Genomic DNA, 24,332 nt, shown 5'->3' with positions numbered 1-24,332 from the left:
GTTGTGCCCACCAGGTTGTGCCCTTTGGGTTGTGCCTGTTTGGGTGCACCCAGCGAGGCAACAGCCAGCGGCAGAAACTGCTGATAACGCAGAGGGGTGAGCAGGGGCCGTGGGGTGAGGTGGGGGACCAGCATGTTCCCCCTCCCTTCACCCACAGGGGTTTGGAGACCTTCCCCAGTCCTGGTGGGGAATAACCTCTGGGTACTATTTGGCCTCAAGAATGGGGTGCAGAAGTCTGGGGCCCCCCCAGGGTCCCGCCCCACTGCCTGGGAGCACCCCGGGGCACACGCACAGTAAGTTAAAGGGGGTTGGGGTGCAGCGGGGAGCGTGAGCAGCGCACAGACCCCCCCAGCCCATCACCCCCAGCCCCGAGGAACCCGCTGAACCTGCGTGGGGACGGGCAGGGGGCAGGAAAACCTCACAGCCCCGAGGAACCAGCTGAACCTGCGTGGGGACGGGCAGGGGGCAGGAAAACCTCACAGCCCCGATCCCAAAGAGCCTCGGGGAGGGTCGGGAGAGGCGGCGGCGCCGGGGCCGTCCCGGGCACGGTTTGTTCTGTTCTTTTCTGTCTCCCCTCCACGGCACAGCCGAATGTTTCTCGTCGATGGCAGTTATTCGTGCATAAGTGTATTTTGGGGGAAAAAACCCTAGAAAATGAGGAAAAAAAAGAGAGAAGGACCCCCCCCCCCCCACCGGCCCGTTGCGTTTCTGCCTTTCCCCCCGTATATAAATATATAAATATATCTATTAAAAAGTGTTTATTTGCAAACCAAAATCGAACCAAAACAATAAAACTGTTTGAACAGTAAAAGTATCTTATAATAAAGTCGCGATTTGTGCCGATCTGTTCTTTGGCTCATCCCCGGCAGCCGTGAGCCTGAGGCCGGGCCCCTCCGGCTGCTCTCTGGATGCCCGACACAATAAACGCTCACTGGGGGGTTTATTAGCACCGTTATCGTCGTTCTTTTGCCCTCGGTGGGAGGGTTTGATGTGGGTTTATCCTTCCTGCCCCTCGGGAGGAGGAATCACCCCCCCCCCCCACCCCGCTCCGTGCCGGGGATGGGGAACGCGGTGCTCGCTCAGTCTTTGGAGGGTCCATAGCAAAAAATACCCCCCCGAGGGTCAGCACCCGACGTGTCCCAGCGCCAGGGGTCTCATCCGCACCCTCCCGTGTCCCCATCGCTCCGCCGTGGGAGCGAAGAACCGCGGGACTCAAGAGCCGAGGGACTGAATCTTCTTCCGCTTCCTGATGGGGTTGTTTTTGGCTCTGAACCCAAATCAGCAGCCGCGTTGCTGCCCGTTAACCCTGTGCTTCCCGGCAGGCAGAAACCCCCCCAAAGCTCAGCCCCGGGGAGCGCGGTGCCCGGTACCGCCAGGTGCCCCGGTACCGGGATCGCCCCAGTCTCTGAGCTCCCCAGCTCCCGTGTTGCACCCACCCACACCCAAAGCACCCCCCTGTGCTCACACATCACGCCCCCGGCTCCTTTACATCCCCCAGCACCCACCCACTCCCAAATCAGCCGCCTACACCCTCCCCAGGACCCATCCGAAACACACCCCTTCGCCCTCCCATCACCCTCCATCCCCAAACCAGCTTCCTACACCCCCCTTCCTCCCGTCCCCAAACTACCCCCTTACATCCCCCAGCACCTCCCGTCCCCAAACTACCCCCTTAAATCTGCCAGCACCTCCCGTCCCCAAACTACCCCCTTACATCCCCCAGCACCTCCCGTCCCCAAACTACCCCCTTACATCCCCCAGCACCTCCCGTCCCCAAACTACCCCCTTACATTCCCCCAGCACCTCCCGTCCGCAAACTACCCCCTTACATCCCCCCAACACGCCCCCATACCCAAACCACCCCCCTACACCTTCCCAACACCCCCATCCCCAAACACACCCCCCTACAGCCCTCCAGCAACCCCCATCTCCAAAGTACCCCCTACACACTCCCATCCCCAAACCATCCCCAGCATCCCCCCATCCCCAAACCACGCCCTAATCCCCTAAACCGCCCCTCTACACTTCCCCAACATCCCCCATCCCCAAACCATCCCCTTACACTCCCCATCCCCAAACCATCCCCTTACACCCCCATCCCCAAACCACGCCCTAATCCCCTAAACCGCCCCTCTACACTTCCCCAGCATCCCCCCACCCCCAAACCATCCCCTTACACTCCCCATCCCCAAACCATCCCCTTACACCCCCATCCCCAAACCACCCCCTAATCCCCTAAACCGCCCCTCTACACTTCCCCAGCATCCCCCCACCCCCAAACCATCCCTTTACACCCCCCATCCCCAAACCATCCCCTTACACTCCCCATTCCCAAACCACCCCCCTACACCCCATCCCCAAACCATCCCCTAATCCCCTAAACCGCCCCTCTACACTTCCCCAGCATCCCCCCACCCCCAAACCATCCCCTTACACCCCCTCATCCCCAAACCATCCCCTTACACCGCCATCTCCAAACCATCCCCTTACACCCCCCATCCCCAAACCATCCCCTTACACCCCCCATCCCCAAACCATCCCCTTACACCCCCTCATCCCCAAACCATCCCCTTACACTCCCCATCCCCAAACCATCCCCTTACACCCCCCATCCCCAAACCATCCCCTTACACTCCCTCATCCCCAAACCATCCCCTTACACCCCCTCATCCCCAAAACACTCCCTACACTCCTCCAGCACCCCCATCCCCAAATCACTCCCTTACATGCCCCCATCACGCTCCCATCCCCAACACACCCCCTACACCTTCCCAGCACCCCCATCCCCACCGCCCCACGCTCTCGCCCCGCTCCGCGTCCCCGCACTACGAGTCCCGTCCAGCCCCGCGCCAGCTCCGCCTCCCCCCGCCGCTCCGCCCCGTCCCCGCCACCGCCATGGCCGCGGTCCCGGCGGCCGAGGGGGCTCCGGCGGAGCCGCACGACAGGTAAGAGCCCCCTGCCCAGCCTCGGGACCCCCCAGCCGGGCCGGGGTCGAGGTCGGGGCCGCGGGGTTCGCGCTGCCGGCCCCGTCCCGCGGTGCCGCTTCGGCCACAGGGTCCGCTCCCGTCCCCCCGAAACCCCGGTACCGCGGCTTATCCCTTCCTCCGGGCTCGCTGCGAGGCCGGGGGGGTTGTTCCCTTCTTTCATCTTTTGGTTGGTTTGTTCCCCCCTTTCCCCCCGTTAATCTCTAGGGTTGGGTTGTAGGTTTTACCTTTTTAGGGCTTTTTCCTCCCTCCTATTTTTGGTGGCGCTTACTCCCCCTCTCACCTTTCTGGGTCTTTTCCCCCCTCTCACCTTGTTGGATCTTTTCCCCCCTCTCACCTTGTTGGATCTTTTCCCCCCTCTTTCCTTGTTGATGTTTTCCCCCCCTCTTCCCTATTTGGTGTTTTTCCCCCCCTCTTCCCTATTTGGTGTTTTTTCCCCCCTCTTCCCTATTTGGTGTTTTTTCCCCTCCCATCTTATCTTTTCATGTGGTTTTTATTTGATTGCTGCTTTTTCCCCTCTGTTATCTTCCTGCTCTTCATTTTTTCCTCTTTTGGGGCTTTTTATCATTTTACTTTGATTTCTTTACCTTTTCAGCCACTTTGGTTCATTGCTTTTTCCCTCTTTTATCTTTCTGGTTAGGGTTTTTTCCCCTCTTTTATCTTCTGGGCTTGCTTTTCTCCCTCTTGTGTCCTTTTTTACTTCCCCTTTTCTCTCCCCTCTTTCATCATTTTGTGTACATTTCTTTTTCCTCTTTTCATCTTTGTTTTACCCTCTTTTATCTCTTTGTTCAGGTGCTTCCCCCCCTCCCCTTTTATCTTTCCCCCCTCTTTTCTTGCCCTCATCCCTCGTTTCCCAGCAGCTGGGGGCAGTGCCCGTTTGCCAGCTGCAGTGCAGATGAGATGCTGCTGGGATGGGGCAACCTGCAACTTTGATAACAAAAACCACACACAGGAGATGTTTCCCCCCCACCCCCTTCAGGTTTTCTCTCCCTTTCCCACCCCCTCATCTCCAGCTGTGGCTGCTCCCATCACCAAATACCCAGCAACTGGCCCCAGAGTGGAGGCAAAGCTGGTGATGGGGCAGGTTGGTGTTGTTTGGGCAGATTCCTCCATCCCTTGGATGTGTCTCTTCATCCCTTGGGCAGGTTCCTGCATCCCCTTGGGCAGGTTCTTCTATCCCAACCCTTGGGGCTTCCTGGAGCCTTTGCTCTCCCATCCCTTGGCTGTTTCAAAGGCAGGATAAAGGCCTTGGGGAGCATGTGACTCTTTAGAGCATCTCTTTAGCGTCTGTTCAGCGAGGGGAGGGCTCTTCACCCCCACTCTCCCTTCTGCTGCCTTCGTGGAAAACAACAGCAGAAAGTGCTGTGGGAGAGAATTTTGCTTTTAAGCCTCAGAAGGAGCTTCTGCAGAGCCTGTGCTGGGGTCCAGGGTGGGAACGGGGCTTGGGGCTGGGGCTGGTGCTGGGGCTTGAGCTGGGGACAGGTGACCCCTGAACCCCCCTGTCCCTGTCCTGCCTCTCTTTGGGGGCAGCCCCTTGTCCCTGGTCTCAGCACCGTGGTCACTCGAGGTGTGTTTTGGGGTTGCTCCTCTCTGCTGCATGAGAGCAGGAGGGGGCTGCTGTGGCCGTGCCCTGTGCCCCCCATGTTCAGTGAGGGCTTGCTGTGTGTGGCCCTGGCTGGAACAGCCCCAGTGCTTTGGGGAGGAGGAAGAAGGGTGTTCTCCAAGTGTTCAGCCCTTCCTGTTGCTGAGTGTGGGGGAGCATCCTCCCCATGCCCTCCCAGAGGTGGGTGTGCTGAGGCTGAGCTCTGGTCTTGCCATGCTGGGGGTTCCTTTGGTGATGGCAGCAGCTCATGGTGACACGTTTAATGTCACCTCCACTCCCTCCTACCAGTGGGTGCTGCTCTGCCAGGACCCCTCCTGCTGCTGCCCAGCCATCTCCCCCCCACCCCAGCCATCCAGCCCCTGGGCTGCTGCCCCCCTTCCCCGGGGGCTCCCTGCAGAGGAGCTGGAGCAGGGCAGGGGGACGAGGGGCAGCTGGCAGGGGCAGGGCTGAGAGAGCATGTTGAAAGGCCCAAGCAGCCAGTGGGATGTTATTCTTAGCCAGCAGCAGCCCCGGGGTGTTGGGTTTCACCCACTTGTTTATCTCAGGGCCGAGGGGACGCCTGGGGGGGGGGCGGCTCTTCCCCAGGGAGCTGAGCTCAGGGGGGGCTCTGAGCCAAGAGCTCCAGGAGCTGAGGGAGAGGGACCAGCCCCTCAGTGAGAACCAGCAGCACCCCAGCCCTGAAGCAGGGTGCTGCCTGGGTGCCCCCTGCAGCCCTGCAGCCCCCTCCCCAGCGCCCCACACTTACCAGGTGGGCTGCCCCGGGAGCCCCCGTGTGCCAGCCGGTGCCAGGGAGCAGCTCTGCAGGGGAGGGCTGGTGTTTATTGCCTGTGCAGGGGGCGGTGAGGGGAGGTGTCACCCCCTCCCTCGACCCCCCCGCTTCTGCTTCAATCAAGCCAGTGCTATTAATATCAGGTAATGAACATAATCTCTGGGTTAAGTTATCCTCTTATGCGCCCGGCCACGGACACTCCCCCGGCAGCTCCCTCTTCTCCTTCCAACATCCCACTGTCCTGAGCCCCCCACATCAGCTGGGGGGTCCCTCAGAGGCGTGCTGGGGGTGGGGGCACACGCTGCTGCCCATGGCTCCCTGCAGCAGGCTGAGCCCCGGCAGCCCCCCGGGCACACGGTAGTGCCGGCAGGGCGGGCAGCGGAGCAGGGGCAGCTTTGGGGTGACCCCTGTGGCAGGAGGTCAGGCAGCAGAGCAGGGGCAGCTTTGGGGTGACCCCTGTGGCAGGAGGTCGGGCAGCAGGTTTGGGGTGACCCCTGGGCTGGAGATGAGCAGCCCCCCGGCGTTCTCCAGCGTCCGCATCTCGGGCTGCTGGGCACTGGGCCCGGATGGCGGGTGAGTTCCTCCTTTGCTTGGCTTTTGGGTGGCTTTGTAGCTGTTTTCAGCTCTTTGCTTTCAATCCCCTCTTGCTGCAAAGGCACAGGCTGGGGCAGGGATCAGCTCCCCTGGGCCTCGGGCTGGGGGTGCCCCGGTGCCCTGAGGCTGTGTGGGGCTCAGAGGGCTGCAGGTGGGTGGTTGATGGGGCACAGGGCTGAGGGAACGCTCTGCTGGTTGCTTCCAAGTTCAGGTTTGGGGCTTGGCTGTTTTTCCTTGCTGGCTCTGGGGGCTGTTGGATGCTGTTGCCTTTCCCCTCCCAGCCCAGCACGAGCTCAGGGGGCTGCAGGATGCCTCAGCGTAGGGCTGGGAGCGGTGCTGGTGAAGGGACAGGGTGTCCCCCTCATCCCAGTACATCTGTGCTTGGGGTAAACGGGACCAAAACGCTTCCATCATCCGTGCCAGCGTATCTGTGGGGCTGGAGAACCCTTCTGGGAAGCAGGACCCACTGCTGGGCATCCCCACGAGGTCAAGCTCCCTCCTGGCAGAGGGGCACAGGCAGGCTCCAGCGAGGCCACACCGGCTGTGGGGCACAGACAGAGCATCCCCCTGAGCTGGGGACAGGCTGAGGAGGCAGCCAAGAGCCCCAGGAGGGCTTCACAGCAGAGGGGTCACCATGCCTGGGGCAAGGCTTCCTTCCCTATTTGCCTTTTGGCATCAGAGGGTGCAGGAGGGTCTGTGTGGGACAAAGATCATCCTGTGGTGAGAGCAATGGCATTAAGCTCAGCTGTACACAGCCAGCCCCCTTCCTCTGGGGGCTTTGCCTCGTGGCTGGGGGCATTGCAAGGGCTGTGGTGCTGCCACAGGGCAGTTTTTAGAAAGCAATAGGAAGAAATGGCTGAGCTAGAGAGCCACGAGGGGAGGAGAGTCCCTTCCTGGCCAAGGCAGCAGCCAAAAACGTCAACAAACCTGGAACTGTAACATTAGGAGAAAATCCATGACCTTTGCAGAGCTCCAGGATGGTCCCAGAGCCCTCCCCACGGCCTCTCTGAGGTACAGCACTGGGAACACTGGTTTCAGAGCTCTGGGGTATCTTCTGTAGCCACAGACAGAGATTTCTGCATCAGGAGGGGTCTGTAGAGACAGAACTGAGCTGCAGGTCCAGGGGTGTGGGATGGGAAGAGGCAAAGCAGGGGCTGGCAGGGCAATGGGCCATCCCATCCCCACACACGATGCCCCAGCACAGAGCTGCTGGTGGGTCCCTCTGTGCCAGCCCTGGGGTGCTGTGGGCAGAGGGGCACATGGCAAAGAGCTGGGAACCAGAGCTGTGCCCAATTCAGAGTGGCTTTGGGAGTCGTGGCCTTGGCCAGTGCCACAGAGTGGGGTTGTGGGATGGGCTGTGGTGTGTGAGGGTGGCACAGGAGAGGCTGGAAGTGCCTGAAGGGTGGGTGTTGAGAGCATGGGGCCACTCTGCAGTGCCCAGTGACAGGGCAAAGGGTATCAGGCACAGGCTGGAGCACAAAGAGTTCCACCTAAACACAAGGAGAAGCTCCTTTGGTGCTGAGGTGAGGGAGCCCTGGCCCAGGCTGCCCAGGGAGGGTGTGGAGGCTCCTTCTTGGGAGGTTTCCAACCCACCTGGACACATTCCTGTGCCCCCTGAGCCAGGGGAACCTGCTTTAGCAGGGGCTTGGGCTGGATGAGCTCTGCAGGGCCCTACCAGCCCCCAGCACTCAGGGATTCTGTTCCATGGTGACACCAAAGCACAGCATCCTGGCACAGGGATGTCCCAATAAGACAAGAGGCAATGGCCTCCAGTTGCCCCAGGGGAGGCTGAGATTGGAGCTGAGGCAGAACTGTTTCCCTGAGAGGGGTGTCAGCCCTGTGCCAGGCTGCCCAGGGAGCTGGGGCAGTGCCCAGCCCTGGAGGGATCCCAAAGCCATGGAGCTGAGGTGCTGGGGGCTGTGGGTCAGTGCTGGGCTGGGCAGGGTGAGGGCAGGGGGTGCACTCCAGGAGCTTCAAGGGGTTTTCCAACTGGGATGGTTCTGTGTTTGCACAGAAGAAGCCTCACCTACAACTGGGGTGCTCCTGGGGCAGCTGGGAGCTGGTGGAGCTCAACGCTGGGCTCAGGCAAGGGACAGAGTGTTGGTGGCTTTAGGGGTGTCTGTGGGCAAGGTCAGCATTGCTGTGAGCTGCTCTGTGTGCTCACAGGGGTTCAGCAGGGCCAGGCAGGTCTCTGGCTCTGGGGGGACTGGGGGGATCCTGCTGTGCTCAGGGGGGTTGCTGAGGGGCTTTACCCTCAGATGGCCCATCTCAAATGTTGATCTTTTATCTAAAATTGTTCTAAAAAGGGCTGGGGGAGGGAAGGGAATTAATGTTCATACCAAAACAGCTTAAAATCAACCCAAAGTCTGTAAAGCCCTGCGGTTTAAGCCCCTTGGGAGAGCACAGAAATGAGAGAGAGGCAGCAAAGCTCGGCTGGGCTGTACCAAACGGTGCTGGGTTTGGCACAGCCCCTGCCCAGGGCTCTCTGACCTTGCAGAGGGTTTCGTTTCCAGCCCAGTCACGACTGGGGAGAGGAACAAGCATGAGCAGAGAGAGCCCTTTGCACCTTCCCCCAGGGAGGAGACCTCCCTCCCTCCCTCCCGAGGCGGTGGATAACTAATCCTCCCCATCCCGTGCTGCCTGGGCAGTGTGGCTGCAGCTTATCTCCTGGCCAGAGGCCACTTATCACCTCCCAGACGTTGCCCTGCTGCTGCCAAGCTCAAAAGGGCTCTGGAGGATGGTTTGTTCCTCCCTTTTCCCAGGGAGGGGAGATAAGGGAGAGGCATTTAGCAGCTCCAGGGCTCTGGCCGTGCTCAGCCCACGTGGCAAAGCTGAGATGAGTGGCTTGGCAGCCTTGCCCTGGCTCTGGCCAGCTCACAGGATGGTCCCCAGGGCTGAGAGGCCTCAAGAGTGGCAGGATGAGAGGTTTGGGTGAGAGTGGAATGCTCAGAGTGGGGAGAGGAGAGGGGTTTTAACAGGGGAATGAGGATGGTCAAGTTGTAGCCCGTGTGATTGGCTTCCACCCCCTAGAAGGGTCCTTTGGCACCTCAGGACAGGTTGTTGCCCTCTATTACCATCCCTCAGTGCTTCTGAGAGCTCACTGGAGTGTTCCTTTCACCTAGACCTTCCCCAGGCAGTAGGGCTGTGGGAACTGATGCCTCTGCTGCACCTTTTCCAGGGTGAACTGTCCTGTGTGAAAATGATGTTGGCCACAGGCTGGGGTCACAGAGGCAGCTGGGGGCTGGAACATCTCTGTGATGAGGAAAGGCTGTGAGATCTGGGGCTGTTCAGCCTGGAGAAGGCTGAGAGGGGCCTTTATCAAGGCTGATCAACACCTAAAGGGTGGATGTTGAGAGGATGGGGCCAGTGTTTTCTGTGGTGGCCGGTGACAGGCTGCCCAGGGAGGGTGTGCAGGCTCCTTCTCAGGAGGTTCCCAAACCCACCTGGACACGTTCCTGTGCCCCCTGAGCAAGGGGAAGCTGCTTTAGCAGGGGCTGGGGCTGGGGGAGCTCTGTGAGACCCTTCCAGCCCCCACCACCCTGGGATCCTGTGGTTCTGTGGGTGCTGGTAGTGCTGCAGCAGGGCTGTGGTTGCCTCTCCTCCATGTCCATCCCATCCCTCACCCATACAGCGTGGGATCCCCTCAGCCTGGCACCTTGAGGCGCTTCCCCACCCCCTGTGACCCCTGTCCCTGCTGTCCCCATCCCCAGCAGCAGCAGTGCTGAGTCCTTGGACCGTCTGTACCCCTCGGTGGGCTCCAGCAAGCCGCCCCGCAAACGGACCACGAGCCAGTGCAAGTCTGAGCCCCCCCTGCTGAGGACCAGCAAGAGAACCATCTACACAGCTGGGAGGCCCCCCTGGTACAATGAGCACGGGACACAGTCCAAGGAGGCCTTTGTCATAGGTAGGTAATGCAGAACCTGGCTGCTGCCTGCTCAGTGGCTCTCCAGGAGATCTTGGGAGGGAAATTCCTGCCCCCCACAACCTCCCTGGGAGCTGGAGGTTGGCTGCAGGCTGTGAGCTGCTCAGGGGGAGTCCCCAGCGTTAGCCTGCTGCTGCTGTGCTGAGCAGAAGCTGAGAGCTTGCAGAGGGCTGAGCTGGGTGGTGGCACACCACAGCCTTTGCCTGTTGTTCCCTCCACTCGTGTTGCCCAGGATGTCACGAGTTCCCAGGGATTTAGTCTGGGCTGGTTCTCATGCCAGGCTCTCCCCTTGTTACACAACCACCTCGCCAAGGGTTTTCCCAGCTTCTGCTGTGCTTGTTGCTGGCAGCTGTGGGATGTGCTGTTTGGTGTTTCAAGGGTAATCCCTCTCTTATTAACTGCATATCCATCTCCCTCTTTGGAGGTTCCTCCAGCTCAGTGCAGCAGAGCAGGGTCTGGGCTGTAGGCTGTGGTTGGAAAGGCAGACTTTGGGGCTGGTGGCTTCACCCCCTTTTCCCTGGCAGGCCTGGGAGGAGGCAGCGCCTCTGGGAAGACCACAGTGGCCACCATGATCATTGAGGCTCTGGATGTCCCTTGGGTGGTTCTGCTGTCCATGGACTCCTTCTACAAGGTGAGACTGAGCGTCATCCTGGCTCCTTGGGCCGCTGTGGCCTTTGGCACAAGCCCTGATGGGGAAAGGCAGCGTGGATTTTGTGACAGCCTCGTGGTTTCCCCTTGGTTCCTGGGGCAGGAGGGAGGCTACTGGGCACAGCAGTGGGGAGGCAAGGCAGGGATGGTGCCTGCACTAACCCCTTCCCCGTGGGCAGGTGTTGACCAAGCAGCAGCAGGAGCAGGCAGCCAGCAATGACTTCAACTTCGACCACCCCGATGCCTTCGACTTCGACCTCATCATCGCCACCCTGAAGAAGCTGAAGCAAGGCAAGAGCGTGAAGATCCCCATCTACGACTTCACCACCCACAGCAGGAAGAAGGAATGGGTACAGGACACCAAGAGGGGTGGGGGGACTGCCAGGGCAGGAGAGGGGGATGCACATTGGCACCCTCAGCCCCTGCCTTCTGCAGACAGGCTCGTGCCAGAGCTCTCTGCTGGGCAGCTGGCTCAGGGTGTGTTTTGTGGGTGAGCTGTTGCAGTCACAGACAACCCAGAGACATTCCCCAGATGGGGCACCTCTGCAGATGTGCTCTGGGTCTGACCACATCCCTTCTGACTCCACAGAAAACCCTCTATGGTGCCAACGTGATCATCTTTGAAGGCATCATGGCATTTGCTGACAAGGAGCTCCTGAAGGTGAGGAAGGGTTTGGAATTGGCTCTGAGGCAGCCTGACAGGCACAAGAGCTGCAGCCACACCTCCTGCAGCCATACAGCACAGCACAGAGTCCCAGGGACCTGCCCTCCCACCCTGCTGCAGCTTCACCCCAATAAACCAGCCCCGTGCCCCATTAGCACAGTGGGGTGGTGGGAACAAGCTGCCAGAGGATCACAGAACCATTTCAGTTGGAAAAGCCCGTGAAGCTCCTGGAGTCCAGCCCCTCTCCTCACCCTGCCCAGCCCCCCACTAACCCCTGGCCCTCAGCACCTCGGTGTTTGGGGTGTTCTTTGGATACATGAGAAATGCTGTAGGAGGGAGGGAGCCATGCAGAGGCTTGGCCAGACTCAGTCTAGGAAGTCTCCTTCCCGGCTGAGTGGTTTGCTGCACGTTTCTGGAGCAATGGTGACCTCCAGTGGAGAGCTGGGTAAGTCCCCCGTGTGCCCTGGGAGCTGCTCTGCTCTGTGTGAGGGGCAGTGCCAGGAGCAGACCCGCAGGTCAGTCTGTGCAGAGCTGAGAGGGGACTCCTGTCCCTTCCCCACCTTTGAATAACATCCAGCCAGAGGGTTGGGGCTGCTTAGAGATGGAGACAGGGCTTGGGGCAGGGCAGGTCTCAGGGGCATGGGGGTGACAGCAAGGGGCTCACTGCAGCATCTCCCCTGCCAGCCGGGTTCAGGGGCTGCAGGGGCAAAGCTCCCTCCGGGCCAGAGCAGAGCCCAGCCCGAGCTCTGTTACACTGCTGTGCTGCACACGGGGCTCAGCCTCCTGCCCGTGGCTGGGGGAGAAGGTCAGTTGGAGTTAACACCCTGCAGCTGGTGGAGTTTGAGCCCTCCCTTCTCATTTCAGCTCCTTGACCTGAAGATCTTTGTGGACACGGACTCGGACATCCGCTTGGTGCGGCGCCTGCGCCGGGACATCAGCGAGCGCGGCCGGGACATCGAGGGGGTCATCAAGCAGTACAACAAGTTTGTCAAACCTGCCTTTGACCAGTACATCCAGCCCACCATGAGGCTGGCCGACATCGTCGTCCCCAGAGGTGCCTGCCCAGGGCTGCCCCAGGGGCTCAGTGCTCAGCAGGGCCTGTGCCCCCCTGTGCCCATGCTCTGCTGCCAGCCCCCTGCCTGGCAGGACCCAAGAGTGTTTGTCCTGTGCCAAAGCAAAGGTTCCTCCAGTTCAGTGTCCCCAGACACTGGCCAGCAGCAGATTCCTGGGGAAAGTCTGTGCTTTCCTCTTGGTGTCCTTCCCCACCAGCAGCTTAGTGAGTTAAAAGCTAGAAGTGGCTTCTAGATAGTCACCAACAGATTGTTAGTAAGAATGCAGCAGGAGCAGGGCTGTGTGCTGCTTTGCTAAGGAGCCAGTGTGGGTCAGGACACCGTGGGGAGCTTGGGGAGCAGCGTGGTTCAGGCCCTGTGCTCCTCACCAGGCTGTGTCTCTCTCTTGCTTTTGGTTCAGGGAGTGGAAACACAGTGGCCATCGACCTGATCGTTCAGCACGTGCACAGCCAGCTGGAAGAGGTAAGGGCTGCCTGGTCCCTCGAGGGCTGCTGGAGGGGGTTGGCTTTGCCTGTTGTGTGGGTGGCACTGTGGGAAGCAGCAGCACAGGAGACTGCCTCATCCCTCTGCCCGGGATACTGCAGGCTGTGCTCTGCTGCGGGCCAGCAGCAGCAGCTTCCTTCCCTCCCTGAGACAGCAGCTCCTCAGGGGACAAAGCACCCTGTCTGCAGCCCTCCTGGGGCCAGCAGCACACCAGATTCTACATGCCTTCATCCCTCTGGCTCCTCCTCAGCCTCTCTCAGACACTGCTGCAGGGGCTTTCCAGCCAGCAGCCCACTCTTCCCCTTCTCTGTTGGGTGCAGCCCTTTGGTTTCAAAGCCCTTTCTTGCCACGTTTGATGCCCAGCCTGAGCCTCCCTCCAGGCACTGCAGTGCTCCATCACTTCCCCATCCATGGCTTTGTTTCCTGTGTGTCCTGGGCTGGTTCCTGCCCTGTGGTGTGAGCCCAGCCCCTTCGCTCCAACGACCCGCGTGGCCGGTCCCCGAGCAGCGCAGCCTTCTCCCGCCCCTCCGTGGTACCTCTGATGTTGTGGAGATGCTCAGAGCAATGGTGCTGGGAGGCAGAAGGAGAGTGCACTGGAAATGGATGCACCTGAAAGGAAAGGGCTTGATTGCTGCAGGAGCCCTGGGATGGGAGCTGGCAGGCAGCAGCATCAGGCCTCCCGCGCTGGCTCCGGAGCGAGCTCTGATGAGAAGGCGTCCTGGCGGGTTCAGGGCCTTCCACAGCCCCCATTTGCAGCACTGAGCTCTGGCAGGCAGGGAGGTTGGTTTCAGAGCCCTAGGCTGACAGGAGCAAGGCCCTGAGCCCTGTGTGATGGCTGGCAGCGGGCTGAGGAGGGCAGGCAGCCGCGGGGTGCAGCCAGGAGCGGGGAAATGGCTGTTTCTCCCACTGCAGTGAGCACCCCAGGGCGAGCCAGGCAAAGGGTTGGCTTGGGAGGGCTTTCATTTACCTGGGGAGGGGAAGAAGGGGGAAAGGCTACATGTGAATGCAGGAAAATATTCCTATTTCTCCTTTTCTTTTGCCCTGAAACGCCCCTGGTGTTGACAATGCTTAATACCGGTTGCATTGTGTCTTTGTGTTGCTGCCGCAGCGTGAACTCAGTGTCAGGTAAGAGCCCCTAACTCTGTCCTGTCTGTGCAGCCTGAGGCATTTCCAATGCCAGGCACTGCTTGGCCTAACCCTGACCTGCCATCCAGACCCAGAGCTCACGTACCACACGGCCCCAGCACGTGTGGAGCTGAGGAAAGGCCGCCCAGTCCTCGGCTCTGGGACCAGCGGGGCTGCTCCCCACAGGGACCCTCTTGAGCACAGACCCCTGCAGCTGGGGCAGGGCCAGGATTGTTACCCAGGGACTCTGCACAAGAGGAGGCTTCAGTCCTGGGATTCATAGAATCACAGAATCATTTCAGTTGGAGAAGACCTTTAAGATCAAGTCTCACCTCTGCTCTCACCCTGCCCAGCCCAGCACTGACCCACAGCCCTCAGCAGCTCAGCTCCATGGCTTTGGGACCCCTCCAGGGCTGGGCACTGCCCCAGCTCCCTGGGCAGCCTGGCACAGGGGCTGACACCCCTCTCAGGGAAACAGCTCTGCCTCAGCTCCAACCTCAACCTCCCCTGGGGCAACTCCAGCCCCTTTTCTCTTGTCCCTTCACTTGTTACTTGAGAGCAGAAGCTGATCTCTCCTCCCTTTTTGCAGCCTCCTGTCAGAGAGGGCTCCTGGCTCCCCTCAGCCTCCTCCAGGCTCAACACCTCCATTCCCTCAGCCCCTCCCCAGCACCCTTGTGCTCCAGCCCCTTCCCCAGCTCTGGCTACACTGCAGCCCCTCAGTGTCCCTGTGGCAGTGAGTGAGGGGCCCAGCACTGAGCACAGCCCTGGAGCTGCAGCCTCCCCAGGGCCCAGCACAGGGGCACAATCACCACACCAGTGCTGATACAGACCAGAATGCCATTGGCCTTGGCCACTGAGCTCACTGCTGGCTCATGTTCAGCCTCTGTTAATTAACAGCCCCGTGTCCTTTTCTGCTGGACAACTTTCCAGCCACACATCCCCATGCCTTGTCTTATCTCCAGTGTTTCCCTTCATCTTCTAAGACAAACAGCTGTTCAGAGCCACCCTCCATCCCTGATGAGTAAACACCATTAAACATCAATTCTTAGGTTCCCCCAAGTGTGTGGTGGGTGCCCTGGATCCCTCCCTGATGGCACCTGAGGAGCCTGGCAGAGGCACTGGCTGCCTCCAGCAGCAACTGGGCCCTGAGGGAATGCCCTGGGCCCTGGCCCAGCAGGGTCTGTGGTTTCTCACTGATTTCCCAGTGCCTGCAGGTGGATGCTGTCCAGATCTTGTTAATTTATTTCCCCTCTTCAGCATGTGCACCCACGTGGGCCTTTAGCTCTCTCTCTTCCATGAAGCCAGTCCCCAGGTGTTTCTGGGGGAGGCAGAGGGGATGTGTCACTGCAGAGGGGTTGCTCTCTGCATCCCCAGCATTGCATGGAGACACTTAACTTGAGGAACCCTAACACTTACATTCAGCATGGAACAAGCTTTTGAGACACCTGAGGTGAACAGGAAGAAGCCTTTGCTTCATTTCTTTGTGCTGAAGCCATTTCCCAGACCAGGCAACTGGGTGTTTCATTTCTGTTTGCTTGTTGAGCACCATGGGCTGGACATCTCCACAGGGTCAGTGCAGGCTCCCTGCCTGCAGCCCTGGCAGGAAGGTGCTTCTGAGTGTGGAGAGAGGTCTGCTGCTTGAATAAGCAATGCAGGAGTAATGTTAGAGAGTAGGGGAATGTGTGTATGTGTCTATATGTACATAGGCCTGTGTGTGTGTACATACACAGAGAAGGTTTCCTTTTCCCCCAGTGAGACCCCTCTTTAACCAAAGTGGCACTCAGTGCAGGTGAGTGATCCATTTGTGCATCTTGCAAATCCAGTGTTCACTGGTAGCTCAGGAAAGCATTAGTAGTTCTATGATGGGAAGCTTGGCAAGGTAACTGTGACCTCCAGCAACAACTCTGTGGTAACCACAGCCACAGACATTCCTGTTTAAGGCTCATGGTTTCCATTTCTACCTTTGCCAGAAAGTCTGGGGGAAAAAGAAACCCCAAGTGTGTTAAGGCTGTGCTGGGGCTGCAGCTCCCCATCAGCTCTGTGCTGCCAGGGGAGTGAGGTGGATGGAGGCAGGTGTGTCAGGGGAGATGTGCTTGGCAAACAGGAGGCTCTTCATCTGTGAAACAGCTCCCTGTGCCTTGAATGGCATCTGTGGCTGTTCTGATGTTGCTGCCCTGGGGATGCGATGAGGCCACTGTGGCTGGTGGAATAAAACCTGGATGCTGGGACCTGGCCCTGCTTTGAGGTGCTTCTCAGGTCCTTGTGCTTGGGCTGCTTCTGCTGACCCAGAGGGTGTCTGGGCAGGCAGGGAATGACTCTCCCCAACTCTCAGCTGCTCAAATGGGGGAATTCTGAGGTATTTAAAGAGCATGGTGCTGTTCCCTGGGCCCTCCGGCCTTCCTGTGGCTGCTGAGGAGCATCCTTGCCTTCCCCTGTGTTCCCTCAGAGCACAGGTCAGACCTTAATGCCCTGGCAGCTGGGATATTTCTGGTCCAGTTTCCCCCATGTTTAACTGTGCACGTGCTGGAGGTTTAATTCCACACAGGCATTGCCTTTCCATGCCTGACCAGGAGAGGATTCTTCCTCCATCCCAGCAGCAGGAGCTGGCCCAGGGAGCCCATCCTGCTGAGGTCCCTGCTCTCAGAGGAGCCTCTTTTCCATCCCATCTCCCACCCTCTGTGAGCAGCCAGCCCAGCTCTGGGAGCCAGTGCTCTTTCCAGCTGAATTCCCCTCTCCAATCGATATTCCTTACCCCCAAGGTCTCCATCAGCTTGGCCATGCCCTTTGCCAGTTGTGTCTTTAAATAAGAGCCCGTGGCACAGTTTGACAGCCCTTGTTTGAAGTGTCAGCCCCGAGAGGCAGCCGCTGTAGGTGTTTGAAATGCCTTGCCTGCGTTAGCTCCTTTGTAGCTGGATGTCTCTTGTCTGCTCCCTGCTTGATAGCATGCTCAACAAAGAGCTGAGGATGTTCCCTGAAGCCTTCCTGAGAGATGCTCACCCTTTTTTTCCTCTCTCTTCCTTCTTTCTTTCTTCTTCTTCTTCTCTTTTTTAATAACTTCCTTTCAAGCTTTTGTTCTGGGGGGGAAGAACGAAGTTTCCGAAGTGAGACGTCCTGACGTGCTCATGGCTGCCTGGCTGAACTCTCCATCCCCTGGCAGGGCAGGGACAAGAAGCTTTGCTCTGGCAGGCAGCAGGTCATGGGGGCAGAGACCCACTCCCTCCATCCCTCCTGGCAGGGCTGGGGAGGTTTGAGCTCTTTCCGCCTCAGCCCCTCGCCAAGGGCTGGGAATTCATGGGAAGGAAGGCTTCCCTCCAGGTCAGAGCTGGGTTTGTGCTCTTGGCTTTCCAGGCTGTCTGAGGCCTGAGCAGGTCATCTGGGTGATGTGCCTGCAGCTGGGCAGCCCTGTGAAGCTGCAGGTGGTTTTCATGGGCTCAGGGCAGGATGGGTGAGGGTTTCACAAGCTTTGGCCTTCAGTGCCTGTGCTGCTCTGGGTGAGGGCCAGGCATTTCCCTCTGGGCTGTGGGGCAGAGACGAGACAGTGTCTGACCTGGGACAGAGATGGGACAGCGTCCTTGCCCCAGCACCAGCACAGTGAGAACAGCCAGAGCTTCCTGCCATGGAGCCAGTGCCTGGAGAGCAGCTGTGACACGACTTGGTCACCAAGGAAAGGAGCACTGGGCTCCATACACTGATGGCCCAGGAGTCATAGGTCATTAGGGCTTTCCCCCCCACTTTGACTAATGACAGTGCTTTTTCCTCTGTTCCATGTTTGTCCCTCTCCCTTTAAACTCTCATGTTTCCTGTCTTGTCTGCCCCGACCACCCCTGGCCCCGGTGACCAGAGGAAGCTGCGCTGGGATATGTGAGGAGCCGTGTGTGGGGTGACACTAACGGGGCCGGGGGCTGCGTGTGAGCCGCTCACTAACCCGGGCTGGGGGGCTCCAGCCACACGGCTGCCAGGGCCCTGCTTTGCTGGGGGGATGTGAGAGCGCATCCTTATCCTCACCTCAGGGATGGGACCTGCTGCTGGTGCCTCGGGAAGCAGCCGTGGGGACCCCCACAGCACTAAGCAGCCTCCCTGGACTGCCAGGGTTTGGGTCAGGGTTGCACCCAGACCTCCTGCCCCACGCTGAGCACTGCCAGTAGCTCACAGGGAGGTGCAGAAGTGACAGACCTCTCAGTGACAAACCTCTGACAGCGTTTCCCTGGGGCCTGTTGGCAGCAGGGAGTGCAGGGGAGGTGTTGGGGCTGCTCTCAGGGGGAGGAGAACCCGCTGGCATCTGGGGCAGGGAGCAGGAGCCGGGTCACAGCACGTGTCACCTGCAGCACTGCAGAGCCCAGGGCAGGACTGGGGCTGCCCATCCCTCTGGAGTGGTGGGATGCTGTGATGTGGGTCTGGCAGTGGCAGAGGGTGAGCTGTGGTGGGTGGGAGCAGCCCTGCAGCTCCCCTGGGTCAGGTGAGGGCTGTTTGTCACCTTGGCAAACCCAGCTGGGGCCGTGATTGGTGTGTGGCCCTGTGCTGGGGGGCTCATCCCTGCCCCCCAAGAAGCAGCCAAGCAGGCACCAGCATCTGCCAAAGGCTCAGGTCCTCACCCACCACGTGAGCCTGCACCCTGGGGACAGGGAAGCTTTGGTGTGCCCCCAGGGTCTGTCCCCAGGCCAGGTCTGGTGGGAGCCTGTGTGGTGGTGACTGACAGAGCAGGGCTGGTGCCTTGAGGGCTGCTTGTCCCACAGAGGCAACAGGGGCTGTGAGCAGGGGGAGCAGCCTGGGCCCAGCCCAGCCAGGCTCTGCCAGCCATGGGCACTCGTGCCATGGGGCACAGCCCAGCTCACACACCCTGCGTGGCCACCAGCAGCTTTGGCTCCCAGGAGCATTCCCTGCACAGGGGCTCATTGCTGCCAAGTGAGACCAGAGCTGTCAAAAGCAAGAAGGAGCCCTTAAGTACCCACAGGCCTTGGGAATGTCTCGTTTGGTGTTGGTTGGCCAAGACCAGGAGATGGCTACGTGGATGGAGGCCTCGAGTCATCTAGCTCTGCCCTCCTCCATTCCTACCCAGTCATCTTCTCTGTCTTTCTCTCTGCTTGTGTGGCTCTGTGCCTGTGTGTGCAATTAATCCAGGTTTCTGCTTGATTTGAAGTTGTAATCAGCCAGTGCTTCTGTTTGTTTGCTCTCTCCTCCTCCCCAACATCTCTGACCGGGATGCAGCTCTGGCACGTGTGTGGTCTGACGTGTGGCTTTGGGACCCCAGCCCTCCTCCCAGACAAAGTCTCTTGCCCATCCTCCTCAGCCTTGTGGAAGCCAGACAGATGTGACCTTCATCTCATTACTGCCACTCTCAGAGAGAGAGGTGACTAATGGGGCTCCATTGTGCGCTTCCCCATGAGCGGTCTTCCCTTGATCCAAGAATAGCTCCCAGCCCGGTTAGTTATGTGGAGATGAGTCACACAAAGCCAAGTCCTGTCCTGCTGGAAAGTCTTGAAGCTGTTCCCAATTTGGTGTGGCTCTGACTATCCCTGAGCAGCTCAGGCACTCTCTGAAGCAGTGTCCCTGCAGCCTGGCTCTGCAGTGAGCCGTGTGCCCGGCCCCTTCCTGCAGACATCTGGCACTTGCAGGACAGAAGCAACCACAGCCTCACCCCCAGGAGTCCTGGGTGAGACTCTCCAGCAGGAGAGGCTTTGGATTTTATTTTCCACCTTCTTCCTAACTGGTGAAAACCAAGATGGGCCAGACATGCTGGCTGCCCAGCAGGAAGGGCAGGTCCTTGGGCTGCAAGGTCCTCTGGCTCCACCAACCCCACGCTCCCTGCCTGCTGCTGGGACCAGCTTGCTTTGCCATGGTGGAGGCCCAGGCAGGGCTTGGCCACTCTTTTGGCTCAGTGGCTGGCCATGGTGTGTGCTGGCAGCATGATGTGACGTCTGGGAGGATGGCTGTGGCCCTGTGCTGTGCTCCAGCCTTTGGGCAGCCCCCTCCCCCAAGACCTTCTGACCACATGTTTCCTTTCTTAGGGCCGCCCTGGCCTCTGCCCACCAGTGCCACCCTCTTCCTCAGACCCTCAGTGTGCTGAAGAACACCCCTCAAGTGAGGGGCATGCACACCATCATCAGGTAACGCCCCGAGGAGGCCATGTCCCAGGGTGGGAGGGGGCTCAGTGGCTGACTGGGTGGGCTCAGCTCACTCCACATTCCCAAATTCCCTCTGTGCTCTGTCCTCATGGCCTGGGGATGTGGGACAGGGCAGCTGGTGATGGATCCTGTGTACAAGAGCTGTGATCTGAGAGGGGCAGGGCTGCCCTCCTCCACACAGCCTCTCACCTCTGTCAGCATCTCCTGGGGCACATTCTGGTCCACAGCTTATGTTGTCCTTCCCTCCCCTTTAGAAACAAGGAGACCAGCAGGGATGAGTTCATTTTCTACTCCAAGAGGCTGATGCGGCTGCTGATCGAGCACGCGCTGTCCCTGCTGCCCTTCCAGGTGGGTTCAGGGCTGGAGCTCAGAGGATGAGCAGCAGATACCATGTTTCCTTTCCCATTCCTGACCCAGAACTGCTGTGGAGCCAGGACACTCCTGGAGCTGCTGCTCCAACCTTCCCTGTTGGGTTCCTAGATTACAAAGGGGCCAAGGGTCCCTTGGGCCATGGAGCAATGGCATGGCCCTGGGTGGTAACTCTTTGTCCAGCTTCAATTTGCTGGTCCTTGGTACCAGGGTCACTCTGAGTGCCACATCAGAGCCCCTGGTAACAGTTCTCTCATGGTTTTTATAGAGTTGCACAGTCCAGACCCCTCAGGGACAGGACTATGAAGGGAGGACGTACAGCGGGAAGCAAGTAAGTGGAAGCAAAAGGTTCTTGCTCTTAAACCCATGGGACTGCCATAAAAGCCCCGTGGTTACAGGGGATGGGCAGCCCTGGGGTTGGTACCTTCTGTCATGAGTACGATGTCCTGTATCCTCGGGTTGGTGGCCAGGGGTGCCATTGGCAATGTCAAAGAATCCCAGCATGGTGGGGGCTGGATGGGCCCTGCAGAGCTGCTCCAGCCCCAGCCCCTGCTACAGCAGCTTCCCCTGGCTCAGGGGACACAGGAATGTGTCCAGGTGGGTTTGGAAACCGCTTGAGAAGGAGCCTCCACACCCTCCCTGGGCAGCCTGCGCCAGGGCTCCCTCACCTCAGCACCAAAGGACTTGCTCCTCCTGTGCCAGAGGCACTGCCTGTGTGCCAGCCTGTGCCTGTTCCTCCTTGACCTGTCACTGGGCACCACAGAACATAGACTGGTCCCATCCTCTTGCCACCTGCCCTTTAGGGATGTGTCACCTTGACAAGATCCCCCCTCAGCTGTCACCAGGCTGAACAGCCCCAGGTCTCTCAGCTCTTCCCTAAGCAAGAAGGGCTGTTGCCCCCCCATTACCTCCCTGTGCGGGAGGCAGCCCGGGCTGGGCCTGGCTTTGGGGTTGCCCATCAGGGTGCCTCGATGCCACAGGGGGGTTGGTGCTGTACCTCCTGCACTGGGGGGGCCGTGGCTGCCCCTCACCCCGCCGTGTGCTGCAGATCACCGGCGTGTCCATCCTGCGCGCGGGGGAGACCATGGAGCCGGCGCTGCGCGCAGTCTGCAAGGACGTCCGCATCGGCACCATCCTCATCCAGACCAACTGCCACACGGGCGAGCCCGAGGTAACAGCAGCCAGGGGGTGGCTCAGGGGCTTCCTGACATGTCTTGGTGGGAGGTGAGTGCTTTGAAAGCGTCTGGAGTGGGCTTTGCCAGCTGCACACGGGGGCTGCTGCTTGTGTGAGTGTCTCAGCTGGCGGCTCAGGCTGCAGGGATGGAGGTGTCTGAAACATCCTCCACCCCTGTAAGCCAAAAGCTCAGGTTGCTCCTTCCAGCTTCATCCCACAGCCTCTAAGCTGATCTCTCTTCCCCCTGCCCAGCTCCACTACCTGCGGCTGCCGAAGGACATCAGCGAGGACCACGTCATCCTGATGGACTGCACCGTGTCCACGGGCGCCGCTGCCATGATGGCCGTGCGGGTGCTGCTGGTACGAGGGGCCAGGCACACGCTGGGGGTTCGCTGCCAGACACCCTGCAAAGCCTCACCCACAGCCCTGCCCAGAGCTGGAAGGGGCTGGGAGGGTGTTACGGGAGGTGGTGGCACAAGCTGGGGTGATTCAGCCCAGAATCACTGGGGCGATTCTAACCCGTGACAGTCGCTCCTTCCTTCTGGAGGAGCAGCCTGGGTCCAGCTGGTTTCTCAGGCCTGTGCCCAGGAAGCCGGACTGGCCACAGAGGAGAGGAGAACAAGTTGTCCAAAAAGGCCTTTGAGTGCTTAGAGTGGGAGGCACAGGCCATAACCTGACTTAAATGGCCTTACCCCGAGCTGTCTCTGTGCTGTAGGATCATGATGTCCCGGAAGACAAGATCTTCCTCCTGTCCCTGCTCATGGCAGAGATGGGTGTCCACTCGGTCGCCTATGCCTTCCCCCGCGTGAAGATCATCACCACGGCCGTGGACAAGAAGGTGAACGACCTTTTCCGGATAATCCCCGGCATTGGTGAGTTTCTGGGGAGAGCTGAAGTCAAGGGGGGGATTTCAGGGGATTCTCTCCCACTCAGCAGGTGGGATGGACACGCAAGCTCTGGGGGCATTGTTGGCAGATGGAGTCATTCCATGTGCCATTGCTGCAGCCCATGGGAGAGAGCTGGGGCTGGGACAGCTGGAACAGGCCTGTGCCCTTCTCCTGCTCATCCAAAACAAGCTCACTCTGTTCTTCTGTCCTCACCTCTGCTGTGCCAGGAAACGCCCCTTCCACCAGCTGCTAAAACAGCCTCCAGGCTGCCCCAGCTTTGCAGCTCTGCGGGTTTTAGTGCCATCCAAGCTGTTGGATAAACCTGCTGGTGTTTCCTTGCCTGCTGGGGCGAGGGCAGGCTGGAGGAGGGGACCTTGAACTCCCTGCAGAGCTGCACCACAACTGCATCTCTCTCTTTCTCCCCTCAGGGAACTTCGGCGATCGGTACTTCGGGACGGACGCTCCTCCCGACTGGAGCGACGATGAGGATGCTCTGAGCACTTAGCTGGATGTGGAGGTGGCCCTGGGATGAGGATGCTCTGAGCACTTAGCTGGATGTGGAGGTGGCCCTGGGATGAGGATGCTCTGAGCACTTGGCTGGATGTGGAGGTGGCCCTGGGATGAGGATGCTCTGAGCACAGGCAGCTTCAGCCCCGCACCTTAACCCCCTCTCTCCATGGCAGATTTCTCCTCCCTCCTCACCCCAAGCATAGATATTTTTTTTGAACCTTACTTTGGAAATCTAGGGCATATTTTTTCACAGAAACACAAATCCCAGGTTGACTTTTGTGTCCCACCGTAGAGCAGAGTTAATTTATTTTAATTTAAAGATTTGCCTATATATAACTTATTGCAGATATTTTATAAAGAAAAAAAGAATAAATTTTTTCTGTGGTTTTCTTGGCTGGAGGCTGTTCTGTGGCACTTCCCAGGGCTGCCCAGGGGGATCTGCAGCCTTCTGGGACTGCAGCCCCGGGAGGGGAGATGCTGCGAGTGGTGGTGGGAGGTTGTGACCCCGCTGAGGAGGAGGAGGCTGAGCCTGCAGCACTGGAGTGGTTCTTAGGGCTCTGACTTTGTGCTGGTTGCTTGTTGCTTCATAGAATCACAGAATCATTTGGGTTGGAAAAGCCCTTGGAGCTCCTGGAGTGCACCCCCTGCTCTCACCCTGCCCAGCCCAGCACTAACCCATGGCCCTCAGCACCTCAGCTCCACAGCTTTGGGATCCCTCCTGGTGTGGTGCCTGGGGTTGGTGTGGACCTGTCATTTGGCTTTGGGCAACCTCCTACAGCTGGCTTCAGACCATGAATCCAGGCTGTTGAACACTGAAGCTCTTACAGCCCAGGGAGAGCCCATCCTGTGGAACACGTTTGCTCTTTGTGATGCTACCGAGACAGGGAGGGAGCATGGGACAGAGAGCACCCTGCAACGTGTAGGGTAACCCTCTCAGACCAAGGTCTTATGCCTAAAAACCCACTACTGCCATTCCCAGCTCCCTCCTCTGGGGAGGAAATACCATGCCCTAGATCCAAGCGAAGGGTTGAGGAGAGTCAACTCTTCACGGCTTCACAGAAGCTGAAGTTCAGCTCAGATCACGTCCTGCTTTAGCTTAAGAAGCACCAAGCCCCCGTTTCAGTTCAGGAGCCCAAGAGCTGCTTGTTGTCAGTGAATCTCAGTTGGTGGTGAGGGGCAGGTCCCGTAACGGTCTCCAGGAAGCTGTGAGCAGGCCAGAGTAACCTCAGCGGAAGGGGAGCCAGCCAGCCAGCCCGTGGGGTGGATGCAGTCAGAGCAGGCTCTGACCCCTGTGGCTCAACACAGAGCATTTTCCTTTCCTGCATGATTCAAAACACCAGTGCAACATCCTCGTGCTGGAGGGAAACGGGCTGAGAGAAGCAAACCTACCCCTCATCTGGCCATTGCA

General features: G+C 59.2%; 1 protein-coding gene across 5 annotated transcripts; it reads left to right on the top strand.

The window, feature by feature from the left end:
• The first annotated feature begins 2,869 nt into the window (after positions 1-2,869).
• On the top strand, positions 2,870-23,310 carry UCKL1 (uridine-cytidine kinase 1 like 1). Of its 5 annotated transcripts, none has more exons than XM_062008827.1 (15): positions 2,870-2,945; positions 9,661-9,854; positions 10,397-10,503; positions 10,700-10,870; positions 11,110-11,181; positions 12,049-12,238; positions 12,655-12,716; positions 17,704-17,723; positions 19,868-19,966; positions 20,239-20,332; positions 20,622-20,684; positions 21,402-21,524; positions 21,780-21,887; positions 22,243-22,399; positions 22,843-23,310. In XM_062008827.1, exons 1-15 carry the CDS (start codon positions 2,896-2,898, stop codon positions 22,917-22,919), a joined length of 1,587 nt encoding a protein of 528 aa, XP_061864811.1. In that variant the 5' UTR covers positions 2,870-2,895; the 3' UTR covers positions 22,920-23,310. The 5 variants fall into 5 exon arrangements, with proteins under 5 accessions (XP_061864811.1, XP_061864812.1, XP_061864813.1 ...); XM_062008828.1 differs by lacking the exon at positions 17,704-17,723 and adding an exon at positions 13,846-13,862; XM_062008829.1 differs by having other exon boundaries at positions 2,876-2,945; positions 9,664-9,854.
• Positions 23,311-24,332: the final 1,022 nt, after the last annotated feature.

The sequence above is a fragment of the Colius striatus genome, chromosome 16 (assembly GCF_028858725.1).
Source record: "Colius striatus isolate bColStr4 chromosome 16, bColStr4.1.hap1, whole genome shotgun sequence".
In the NCBI taxonomy this organism is placed as follows: Eukaryota; Metazoa; Chordata; class Aves; order Coliiformes; family Coliidae; genus Colius; species Colius striatus.
The sequence above is the reverse complement of the archived record's forward strand: the minus strand, read 5'-3'. Positions and strand labels throughout refer to the sequence as shown.

What these genes read in the sequence shown, in the direction of transcription:
- UCKL1 (XM_062008830.1), top strand. Translation starts at nt 5,862, where the DNA reads ATGAGCAGCCCCCCGGCGTTCTCCAGCGTCCGCATCTCGGGCTGCTGG. An exon ending in ACAGCAGGAAGAAGGAATGG is followed by an intron (nt 10,871 to 11,109) that starts GTACAGGACACC and finishes CTGACTCCACAG; the next exon opens with AAAACCCTCTATGGTGCCAA. An exon ending in GCCACACGGGCGAGCCCGAG is followed by an intron (nt 21,525 to 21,779) that starts GTAACAGCAGCC and finishes CCCCCTGCCCAG; the next exon opens with CTCCACTACCTGCGGCTGCC.